At 44.1% G+C, this 12,748-nt stretch overlaps 1 protein-coding gene across 1 annotated transcript in view; it reads left to right on the plus strand.

Moving 5' to 3' along the window:
- ENGASE (endo-beta-N-acetylglucosaminidase) overlaps positions 1–4,343 on the plus strand; it is a 50,579-nt gene extending 46,236 nt beyond the window's left edge. The window contains exon 15 of the mRNA XM_073606656.1: positions 969–4,343. Within this exon, the coding sequence (XP_073462757.1) occupies positions 969–1,364 (396 nt within the window). The 3' untranslated portion in view covers positions 1,365–4,343. The remainder of the gene's footprint in view (positions 1–968) is intronic.
- Positions 4,344–12,748: the final 8,405 nt, after the last annotated feature.

The following is a 12,748-nucleotide window of genomic DNA, read 5'->3' on the forward strand; positions in this document are numbered from 1 at the left end:
GGACCACTTTTAACTTGTCGAGAGTCGCCGGCTGAAAGAAAACAATACCGGGGCTATGGCACATTGCTGCAGCCATAACCCCGGTATTCCACTTGCCGACCAGAATGTCATTTGTCTATGGCCCGGTCGGCAAGTTAGAAATTTCCATAGGCGACAGTTTAAATTTTTTTACAGGTTACCAGTTTAGAGTTACAAAGAAGGTCTAGAGATAGAATTATTGCTCTTATACAGGGGTGCTTTAAAGCTTTTTTTTTATTATTTATTTTATTTAAAAATAAATATTTTTACACTGTCCCTTTTATTTTTTTTATTTTTTTAGCACTTTTATTGCTATCACAAGAAATGTAAACATCCCATACATCCCTTGATAACAATAAAGCATGAAAGGTCCTCTTTATGGAGACATCTGGGGTCTATAAGATCTCAGATCTTTCCTCTACCCTTGAAAGCATCAGATCCAAAAACAAAAAAACATTGATCTGATGCCCCCCCCCCAAAAAAAAGGCAGTGTTTATATCTGCCCTAAACCGGAAGTGAGGTCATGACATGGCTTTTGGCCTCTTAAATCATAGAGGTAAACAGAGATGATTTGGTCTCTCTTCAGCTCTATGGCCAACCGCGCAAACCGCCGGATCGAATCCCGGGATAACTCCATATTAAAAGCTTTCCGAGTAACTGATTAGCCGCTAGATCACTTTTGAAAGTAGCAGAAGAGATCCTCTCCCGATACTCGCTGGTGTTTCTCATCTCACTGGGATAACTGCGATTCGATCCTCTTCAAAACTGCATTGTGTGTGTGTGTGTGTGTGTGTGTGTGTGTATATATTATATATATATATATATATATATATATATATATACACAAATTGCGTTCTTCAAATGGGTATTTAAATACTTTTAAATTGATAAATAGCTTTTCCTGCTTTGTGGTGAACCATTTGTAACCCAATGTTCTTTCTTCTCCGCAGGCTCTCGATGTTTCTCTACCTCCGCCTCGTCCTGTGCTGCCTACTGACCTCTCTCTGTCCCACGTTCTATGGCGAAGGGACGAGCAGTCCAATCAACTCTTTGTCAGCTTAACCCTCCATTGGAGCCACAGCATGGACAATATCCGCCACTTTCGAATATACTGCCGCGGCGTCACCTGCCATCGAGCTCCAGACTCTCAGACTCACCTTGTTGGACTGGCGCACGCTTGCATATACCGCGTTGTTGACCTGGCGGTACCCGATCCATGCTATCCAGCCCCGGGCAGGTTGGAGTTTACAGTACAACCAGTCAACAAGGACGTTATTGAAATCTTGCCTCCAGAATGGGGGCAGTTGGTTTTAGAATTTGTGGAGCAGACACAAACTGAGGTCTGACCGCGTTCGATGGTTCGCAGTACCTGCCGGTGCCGCTTGTTATACAGGGTTCATTGTAATTGTTTTTTTCTTTAGCCTTATACAATTAAGTGTTTTTTTCTTAAGGGTTGGTTCACACAAGAACGCGGCGTGGGAAAGGCACATTTCCCACACTGCTGGTGATTGTGCTGCTTTTGCGATCTGCATGCAGGTGCCAACATATTGTTAATGGCGCCTCAAATGTAGATCGCTAACCGCAGTACCATGTGGTTTGGTGCAGTGTGTTTTTAAAAGTAGCTCAAGCACTACTTTTTTCCATGGTCCAATGCATTTTGAAGGCAATTCAAATGATCCAGGTGTAACCGGCCCAAAAAAACGAAAAGTTAGGGTAGCTGAGATTTCCCCAAATTACTGTTTGTCTGGTTAATGTTGAGGTATTGGGATTTGGCTGGGGTTGAGGAAGCAGACCTTTCATTCATTTGCCTGTCCTCTATTCATAGATCTCTTTTATGTTAGAGAAGCTATAGTACAGCATCTATGAATGGAGGAGGGAGTGGAATGGGCAGGCATAGTGCCTATCCCAGGTCTGTAGGTTCTATTAACCCCCACGGCACCAAAAGTTTACATCAGCAGGGGTGTGCGGAGGGGGATTGTAGGAGGAATATTTCAACAAATGCAGAAGACAGCAGCTCAAGGGACATATCAGATTAATAGTAAGTCATCTCCCTTGTGCTGATTTTTATTTTCTTAATTATGAGCCTAAACGTTAAAGGCGTTAAAAAGCACATTATTATTATTATTAAATTCATTATGAAATGCAGATTTCACTGATGTGAATGGCAGACAGGTTTGGGTGGGTATCCAGAGCAATGTGAGTGGGTTGCCTTATCCTTTCATAGGTGAAGGTAAGAGGCGGACCAAGGACATATGTGATGGGACACCAACAATAGTCTAGGGCAGGTGTCAAAATCAAATTCATTGCGGGCCACATCAGCGCTATGGTTGCCCTCAAAGGGTCAGTTGTATCTGTAAAACTATGTATCTACTCTTTTTTTTATTTATTTAGGAGTGCATTATGTACACAGTGCAGAGTCCAGGAGTAAGCCATGTACAGGGTGCAGATTTCAGGGGTGCGCTGTGTACAGAGTGTAAGGTTTAGGGGTGCGCTATGCGCAGAGCTGAGGGGTGTGCTGTGTACAAAGTTCAGGGGTGTGCTATGTACAGAGTGCAGGGTTCAGGAGTGCGTTGTGTACAGAATGCAGGGTTTAGGGGTTGCTCTATGCACAGAGTGCAGAGTTTAGGGGTGCGTTGTGTACAGAGTGAAAAATTCAGAACCGTGATCAGATGATGGCAGGTGCAGACTCAAATGCATAGAAAAAAAATGCAAATTTTTGTTTTTTGTGATGTGGATGCATTTATTTTTGTGAGCTGCAAAAGGCTGAATTTTTCCGTTAAAGTGGTTGTAAACCCTTACATATACCCAGTGAAGTGACTGGCCTCAGGTGATACACAGAGATTAAACAAATCTTCCTACAAGTTGTACCTGTTTATCTACAGCTGTCTGTCCCCTACATTTGTTCAAAGTTCAGAATTTACACAGAATCTCTCTGCTCTAAAAAGCAGGGGGCGGAGAGCTGAAGTTATATTAGATGTGAGAGCTGATTGGAGGGAAGAGACACACCCCCAGCCCACAGAGCTGAGGCTGTCAATCAGCTGGAGCTCCCTCCCCGCCACCTTTTTTCTCTTGGTGTCAGGAAAACTTGTCAGAAGTGACTGATGCTGATAGCAGAAGAACAGGGCAGCGGACAGAAATGCTCTTAATATTGAGACACGTACACATTATAGAGGGATATGCTTTGTTCATATTTCATGTCTGAGGTTTACAACCACTTTAACCTTGCATTCTGTGACAGCAGGACAAGAAATTAAGAGATCTGTGGTCACTCTAACATTAAAACACAAACATTATGAAAAAGAATAAAAAACACAAACAGTAATAATATGTTACAAGTTCTAACTCTTCCAAACTAGGTTACAGAGGGCAAAAAAACTGTTTTGGTGTAGTTTCTGTGTCCTCACTTCCTGTCCTGCCAGGAAGTGAAAGAAATCTTCCTAGTGGGGACACACCACAGACAACCACATGACCGAGGATCTATGCCTTCCCTACTTTATCATACTTCCTGTTTTTCCTTCAAACCAGAGCACACCTTCTACCTGTTCAGGAACCCTTCGTGGAGTTCATCACAGCTCACGTCTTATGCTGAAAATGCTAGTTTTCTGTCTGTCATGCTCGCCGCCTGGCTTCAGTCCTTTGAGACGTTGACCCAAAATAATATGCAGATTAGGAGCCTCTGAATTTTCTGATCTGCAGACTAGTTACAGATTGATGACTCTGGTAGTACAAAAGCCAGAGGGGTTGATTTACTGAAGGCAAATAGACTGTGCACTTTGCAAAGTGCAGTTGCCCTCTGCAAGAGCAGTTGCTCCAGAGCTTAGTAAAGGAGCAGAAGCTCTGCTGAGTTCCGTCATCCTATCATGTGCAAGCAAAAAAGCTGTTTTTTTTTTTTTTGTTTCCTTGCACATGATTGGGTATTCTTTACAAAGTGAAGCTTCACCTTATTTACTAAGTTCTGGAGCAACTGCACAGTCTCTTTTCCTTTAGTAAATCCACCCCAGAGTGTCTGCATAACTGCTAGACAGGTGGCATTTTCCAGTATGATGCTGGTAGCGTCCTATTTTCTGTAAAGTAACATAATATTGTATGATATGTATGTCTAATACATTTCCTTCAGGTCGCTGTCTGCTGCACCCATCCTGCGTGTGTTCTCCCAGCACCAGCCTCGATCTTTCCTCCTTTGTACATGGACTTGTTCTTACTATTTTATACCAAACAGACGCAAAATATGAAATGCTGAGGTTTTATTTTTTACAGCTGTCTTAATGATATTATTATTATTCGCTGCATATAATTCCTGTAATAAACTTTTTTTTTTGGGCGTTCTCATTGGATGTTTTGGTACCATGGTCGATATGGAAGTTGTGCTGGACTGGCTGCCACCTAGACCTACGCAGCTTTTCTTCCAATTTTTATAAAGCATAAATAATAATCTGTACATGTCCACTACTTAAAGAGGAGGGCCCATTAAAAAAAAAAAAAAAAAAAATTTAAAGTCAGCAGCTACAAATACTGCAGCTGCTGACTTTTAAATGGACACTTACCTGTCCCTGGGTCCAGCGATGCGGGGGATCGAAGCCCCGCTCGTCTCCTCCTCCGTTCGGCGGCGCCGGCATTGCAACTGTGGGCGCCGGGCTGTGGTTTAACAGCCGGGCACCCACTGCGCATGCGCGAGCGTGATTGGCCGCTCAGTCACCTGGGACCTGTAATGGGTCCCAGATGATTGACAAGAGGGAGGGAGCAGAGCTGAGCCCTTCCTGTGCCGAGGGGGAAGTGATGTCACCAGCCCAGGCACTGAAGGAGGCAGACTACGAGGGACCCCCTAGCAACAGGCATTTAGAGGTGAGTTAAAAAAAAAAAAAAATTCCAAATGTTTTCTTTTTATTTTTTTTTTAGGAATTTTCATGTGTTTTTTTTTTTTTTTGGGGGTGGAACACCACTTTAATGGCCCTCTAATCTATTTTTCATAAGAAATGTCTGTGTTTTTCTGCCTCCTTGTAATGTCCTCTGAGCTCCGGTACCTCTCTTTTTTTCCCCCCTCACTTTTGTTTGTTTGGAACTAGTAGCACATGTTAGTTGCGGTCATGTGCACAGCTCTATGCACACTACAAATCCTATAGTCCATCTCAGGAGCAAGCGAGGAAGGGTGGCAACGTTCCTACATACATTGGGACCATAGAGAACAAATATAGTAGAAAATGCCTATAATAATTCCCCGAGGTGGTGAGCGGTTGGTGCACTGGCTTTTGTAGTATCCATTGAAATCCATGCGTCCAGCGCCCTGCATGTAGATTAGGGGCCCGGGCACAGGGATCGGGTGGGGTGGGCGGCGCCCCTGTGCCCCTAATGGATCAGCCAGCACTGCTTGTGTCTCTGAAACATGGCATTGTGATTTTTTTTTTTATTTTGTTATAACAAATGCCTGCCACGGCCTTGCAATTTGAGCTTGTGGTTTGTACACAATACAGTGTGTTACTGAAGTGTCAGAGACTGGACACAACAAAGTAGATAGTCAATGACTGCTAGAGTTTACTGCAATTACAGCAATTATAAAAGCCACATTTGTGATCGCTACAACCATGATGAAAGATCTATTAAAAGAACAAGAAAAAAGAAACCTAAAATATTGGGCTCACTGATTTTGCAAAGTTCCCAGGTATGCCCATTATTCACTTACCATGCCTTATCCTGCATTGTCTTTCTGGAGATGGGTATCTTGAAAGAGGAGAAGAACTTTGTCATGACTACGTCCCTGATGACTGGAAGGGGATAATGGAGAGATGGCTGGTACAGAAGAAGCAGGAGGAGAGGTAGAGGAAGCACAGAGCCACAGAATGGAGTAAGCAGGAGCAGGGAGATGCTTACACTACAGGTCCTCACGTACAGCTTCCTTTCCAGCAAGCAGCACATCAGTGTCATCACCAGATTTCACTCCATATTTGTTTAGACGGCTCTGTTATAGTCAATGTGTCCATGCACACTGGTCTTTTATATCAGTGTTTTCCAAACAGCATTTAAAATAGAAAAAAAGCCCCAAACCCATCTTCTGACACCTTTTTCACATTTTTTATGCAGTATTAAGGTAAATGTGTGAGATAATGTTTACATGTGTAAAGCGCTGCACTCTGTTGGAACTACCTACCTCCCACCAATAAAGGACACAGAGCAGCCTTTGTTGCTAGGAAGCAGGCAGTACTATTGGCCACATGTAAATAGTTTGCAATCAGTGGATACTAATGCCACTGGTTACTCTCTATTGATTTTTACATTTTGGCCCTGAATGACAATCACGGTCCCCATCAGGTCTGCTTTGACAGCTGGTGGGAGGAGCTGTTTCTGCCCTGCCAATCAATATATATACACAGGCGAAAACTGCTGATCTCATCAGCCAACAGAGCAGACCTGATGGGGAACCGAAACACCTAATGTATACAAGAAGCACAAGCTTCGCCCACACCATTGCTAGGATGTGGGCAGCTAATGTCGCCTAGCGTATTTTGTTGATGGAGCGCAGGTGCCTTGAGCTACCAAGCGTCCCAGCAACCAATAGTGCCATTTGCGCTGTACTGAACTCTGCTGTCCCCTGAAAGCAATGATTTAGGAGCAGCTAAAGGCCATTCACTGAAAGCCATGATTGAGTAGCAACTTAGGGCTGTCCCCTGAAAGCAAAGTTTGAGGAGCAGCTTAGGGCCATCCTCTGAACGCCATGGTTGAGTAGCAACTTAGGGCTGCTCCCTGAAAGCAAAGTTTGAGGAGAAGCTTAGGGCCATCCTCTGGCAGCCATTGTTGAGTAGCAATTTAGGGCTGTCCCCTGAAAGCAACATTTGAGGAGCAACTTAGGGCCATCCTCTGTCAGCCATGGTTGAGGGGCAGCTTAGAGCTGTCCTCTGAATGAAATGATTGAGGAGCAGCTTAGTGCTGTCCTCTAAACAACCGTGGGTGGGGAACAGCTTAGGACTTGTCCTCTAAAAAAGTTCAGACATGTAAACCATAAAAGCCCAAAAGTAACATAAATAAACATCTACTTCTGGTTAAGAGGCATTGGAGGCCAAGGAAAGAAACATCTTAAATATTGGGTGCACTAACGCAGGGGTTCCAACATTCCCAGCGCACACCTTCCTGCAAAATGGCTGTCAGTGTTGATAAGTACACTGGCTGGAACCAAAGGTAATTAGAGCGAGAGAATGTCACTGTTCTGGAGATCCATGGTGTGCTGGACACATTCTCTCACACTAATGCAGGGGTGACCCATGGAAAATTGTGCAGAGCTTCCTAGAAAAGAAAGGGGAAAACTGATTAACATGCATGTAAAGTTGTAGTGCCCTATCGGTAGAAGCGGTAGTTTTCTAGTAGTATCCTTTTACAGGCTCAAGGCACAGGAGTGTCTGGGCATAGGTAGTGCACTGCTATTTTTCAAGAGGAATTAAACCAAAAGGTAAATCTTTTAAGGTATTACATAGGCAGAAATAACATTTCTAGGTGCTGCCTATAAGATAGCAAATTCTTACTTTGAGTTCAGATCCACTTTAATACTGCAGATACAAATGTATGGTGTTGATGGTATGTGTCCATTGTCATTTTAACCACCTATCTGGTCTTGGTACTAGCATGGAAAATGGATAGGTTGTGTGATAAAAAGTTATTATACATCTGGTATTTGGGAGACATTATAAAACATACAACTTTGTTAAAGTGAAGCACGGTATGCCTTCTTAAAACGCAAAATAAATGTGTTGAAAATTGTTTCTAGTATTGAATAGAGTAGGGAAGTAGTAGTCATAATAGAATTTCCTCTCATTTCCTATGTAGTAACCAGGGCAGCAGGTTCTCCAAATAGGGGTGTAGACAGCAATTAAATCTTAAATCTCTTTTTACCATTGTCCGGTATTTATTGCTGATTGCCCACTTGTGGAAATTTTGGGGTCCTTAAGCAGCACCAAAAGCTGGACAGAGGTTCTAACCTTTACCTGTTCCACTGAATACAAGGAGGAGAAGGCTTTTAAAAAGGTTCCATTACTTTGGTGTAGGCTTACATAATTATCTGTTGATGCAACATATGCAATAGTTTTGCATGCTCTACAGTTTTCAGAATCACCTCTTTAGATTTCTATATTTTTAGAGAAACAGTCGGCCCGACTCTCAGCTTAGAGTGTACTTTTTAGGACACCTATAGCATAACCTCTATCTGGCAAAGCAGAAGTCTCCAAACTTTTCAGTACAAGGGCCACATATTTTTTAAATATTCTTATAAGCTTAAAAAGAAAACAAATAAAAACAATTTTTATAAATGAATGATTCTCAGTTTACATCAGGGTCCCCATCAAAGTCCCCTTTCGCCCAGGTCCCTATCACATCAGATTCCCCCATTCCCCCTTACATCAGTGTCTCCCTTAGAATCCCTCTTACCATTGTAAGGCTTACAGTGTGACTGTAGCAGCAGTACGGTAGCTGGGAGGCAAAGAAGGTCTGAAAGTTCTATCCTCCGTTCTATCCTTTGTTGAATGCTGGGGAAAGTTTGTCACTGGTTATTATGATGGTAGAAGGGAGAGATAGGGACCATAGGCAGCCTCTGCTGACCTGAATCCTCAATCTACACACATTCAGAATAAGCTACTGTCCCTAGTTGAGGGCCAGATAAAATCTTATAGCAGACCAGATGTGACCTGCATAGCCACAGTCTCTGCACATTGAGCCAGCCACTGATGACCTTCATCTCAAAATACTAGTTGCCTGGCTGGCATGCTGATCCTTTAGCTTTAATACTGAGTCAAGGACTTGGAACAAGTATACAGATAACAACTTCTGACTTTTTCAACCTACTTCAAGTCAGTGAGTATTAAGGTTAAAATACTAAAAGAAAAGGACCACCATGACCGCCAGGCAATTGGCATATTGGTCTCAGAAGCAGGTTAGAAATTTCAGCCCCAATACTTCCCTCAGTACAAATTCCCTTTATGCTTTCGCACAAACTTGCCACTCCTTCACTGCCTAACATGTCTTGTAAAGTAGGTGCAGAGGCTTTTAACAAAGAAGGAGTGGCTTTGTTTGGCAGATTAGAATGAAGACGGATGCATAACAGCATAGAGTAGAAAAGATGGCGGCTGGTGCTCAAAATTTTTTTTTGGGGGGGGTTGCAAACAAACTGAAAAATATGAAAACACATCAATTGCAGCCTCACTGTGCCCCATCAAATGCAGCCATTGTGCCCCATCAAATGCAGCCATTGTGCCCATCAAATTCATCCGCTGTTCCCATAAAATGCAGCCTCTGTGCCCATAAAATGCAGTCTCTGTGCCCATCATATGCAGCCTCTGTGCCCATCATATGCAGCCTCTGTGCCAATCATACAGCCTCTGTGCCCATCATATGCAGCCTGTGCCCATCATACAGCCTCTGTGCCCATCATATGTAGCCTCTGTGCCAATATGTGCTGGGGGCGCTTTGTGAGAGAAGAGGGCCAGTGCAAGGGGGAGGGGTGGGGGGTAGGATTTGTGCTGGAGGGGTCCTTTGGGAAGGAAGAGAGATAGTGCAAGGAGGGGTTGTCAGATTTCAAATCCAATCCACACTTCTAGAATATCTTCCCCCTGACAACCCCCCCCCCCCAGCACATATACTCCTAACCCCTCGATCATTCCACATATTTTCTACCTTGTCCTCCTTTCCAGCCGCTCTCTCCCCCTCCCTCCTCCATCTACAGAGCATAATAAAAACTTTCTATAGACCTGATATCAGTGCATCCCTGCTCCCCCTCCTCCTCGTGTGTGTACAGAATGGAGAAGGAGGTGAAGGGGAGGAGCTTTGATACCCTGACACTCTGCTCTGCTGAACCAAGCTGCTGTCAGGGAGAGGGATGACATGTCACTCTCGGGGCAGTCCATGTGAATGATGTGTCCGGGTCTGGGGCAGAAGTAAACCCGAACACATCATTCAAAAACCGGACTGTCCGGGAGAAAACCGTACAGGTGGCAACCCTTACTTTGTCCCACGTTGCCAGGTGCTTCCTAACCCTAGCTATGAGTTCTGAACTGCACCCCCTTAACTTCTGCCATGGCTGATCCGATAACAGCTAGGAAAAGGATGGAACTTTCATAGTGGGAGATTGTACTGGCTCTGAGCACTTTTCTGAGACAAGTTGCGGCAAGAAGAATGCAGAAGCTGACACATTCCCCCTCCCTCTCTATTCCTTTTGCTGTTCCCTGTCTTGGGAAAGTGCTTAGAGCACTTGGAGTACATGAAGTGCTTTGTCCTATGTTGCCAGGTGATTCCTAACCGTAGCTACGAGTTCTGAACTGCACTCCCTTAACTTAACTTGCAGTACATACAGTGGCGACCCGTCCATAGGGGGTGAATGGGCACAACGTCTATGCAATCACGAGATTGCAGACGAGACACCTCATTTGCAGAATTTTAACCTGCTTTGTGGCGCAATCCATTGTGCTGGAATACTTCGGCCCGTAGTATCACTACGGGTGCTTTGTTCCAGATTGGCACCACCCTAGGATATGGGCGGTGCATTCCCTCCGAGTTCCAACATCACTTCCAGTTTCCCTGTGGCAGTGATAAACCGGAAGTGACGTCAGCAGCTCCTTGGAACGCATGGCCTGGGCAGAGCTATTTTGGTAAGCAATGTGTCTGCACTCTGCACTGTCTGTTAAGGATGTGAGAAGGTTTACATTAAGATGTAAGATAAATGTAGATGTAAAATAGTTGCAATATCTTAAACATATCAGAGTGAGACAGATTGTCGGGATAGCAGGTTCACATCGGTTTAGCGATAGTAGCACAACCTAATTCTACAGGAGTGTGTTAGTATAGCAGTGAGACATTATACATTGTGTGAGAGATAGTTGCAGTACCATAAAATATAGCAATTCTTCAGGATAAGATTGACACAGTATTGGTCGAGATAAAGGCTGCGCTATATACCATGATCTGTGAGGCTGTGCTATATACTCTGTCCTGTGATGCTGAGCTATATACCATGATCTGTGATGCTGAGCTATTTACTCTGTCCTGTGATGCTGAGTTATATACCCTGATCTGTGATGCTGAGCTATACACCCTGATCTGTGATGCTGAGCTATTTACTCTGTCCTGTGATGCTGAGCTATATACTCTGTCCTGTGATGCTGGGGCTATATACTCTGTCCTGTGATGCTAAGCTGTATACTCCTGATACTATGGGTGGAAGCAAGTGGGGACAGAGTGGGTGGATTCTATAAGGGGTGGGGCTTATGAGAAGTGAGAGGGGTCAAAAAGGAAGGGCGGGGTCTGGCGCCCCCATCCTAAAACTTCACCAGTCGCCACTGAGTACATAGAGTACTTTGTCCGATGTTGCTAGATGTTTCTTAACCCTATCTATGAGTTCTGAAGTGCACTCCCTTCTCTCCTGCTGGGGCAGATCCGACAACAGCTAGGAAAAAGATGTACCTTTCATAGTGGCAGCTTGTATCTTCTCTAAGCACTTTCCTGAGACATGCATCGGCAAGAGGAATGCAGGGGGTGCACATCCCCCCTCCCTCTGCAATTCTTTTGCCATTCCCAAAGTGCTTAGAGCCAATACAAGCTGCCACTATGAAGCCTCTGTCTCCTTCCTAGCTGTTGTCAGGTCGGCCACGGGAGGAGGGGGTTGAGTGCAGTTCAGACCTTATAGCTAGGGTTTGGAAGCACATAGAAACGTGATAAATTACTACATGTACTTTGTCTCATAGAATAAAAAAAATAATGATAGATCTTCTTTAAGCCGGAGTTTACTATGGAAAGAGGTAGGTCAAAAATTATTAATTTCTGTTACAAAATAATATAAAATATATCCTTTTTTTCAACTACTTGATAAGTAAACAATTCAAATACTCAAAAATCTAACACCAGATGTTTTTGGATGAAGCAGAGCATAGGTAGAACAAGTTTTTTTTTTTCTTGTCGGTCTCATTTGTCCATGGGACAAAACAATAAATGATGGGACATCTGTCCAAAGTGAAGGGAAAGTAATGCTTATTGTTTTACTAATAGCCTTGCACTATTACCTAATAATAATGTTTGAAAAACCCTTAAAGGGGCCAGGGCCAAGACAAGGGGTGGGCAAGAGGGGCAGCTGTCCTGAACACTATGGTATCATGTGGGGGAGGGGGGGCAGAGAAATTAGGGGGTATATGTTTGAAGGTGGAATTTTTGGTGGCAGGGGGTAAGTATTGTACTAGGAGGGGAGTTTTGGGGGAGGGGGTTGCCAAGAGGGGTGATTTATGGGCATTTGTGGGGGGGGGGGTAGGGATGAGGGAAAGAAGATTTGTGCTAGGAGGGGGGATTTCAGCAGGGGTGCAGATTTGTACTGGGAAGAGGGGGGTTTATGTTTAGGGGTAAGCATGCAGATTAGTGCTCAGTGTTTTTGTGTGTGTGTGTGTGTGGGGCGGGGGTTTCCTGACACATAAGGCTCATACATCTTGGGGTTGGGGGTGCAGTTTGGCATGTTTGCCCTGAGCTCTAGATGACCATGTCCGGGCACTGAAAGGGGCCTTGTCATAAGGGCATCCAAGAAGCTTCCACTGCTGGATGCTTCTTTTGAGAATGCGTTTGAGAATACATTTTCTTCAGGAGGCGAGCAATGGCAGCCCCCATACTTCCTTCATGACAGTGTCACTTTAACTAAAATAAGAAATCCATGAAGTGTTGGCTGTGAATCTTTTCTCTGTATTCGGTATTGTCACACCATGGGGCCATTGCCCTCAATAAA

This window comes from Aquarana catesbeiana, linkage group LG12 (assembly GCF_042186555.1).
Source record: "Aquarana catesbeiana isolate 2022-GZ linkage group LG12, ASM4218655v1, whole genome shotgun sequence".
In the NCBI taxonomy this organism is placed as follows: domain Eukaryota; kingdom Metazoa; phylum Chordata; class Amphibia; order Anura; family Ranidae; genus Aquarana; species Aquarana catesbeiana.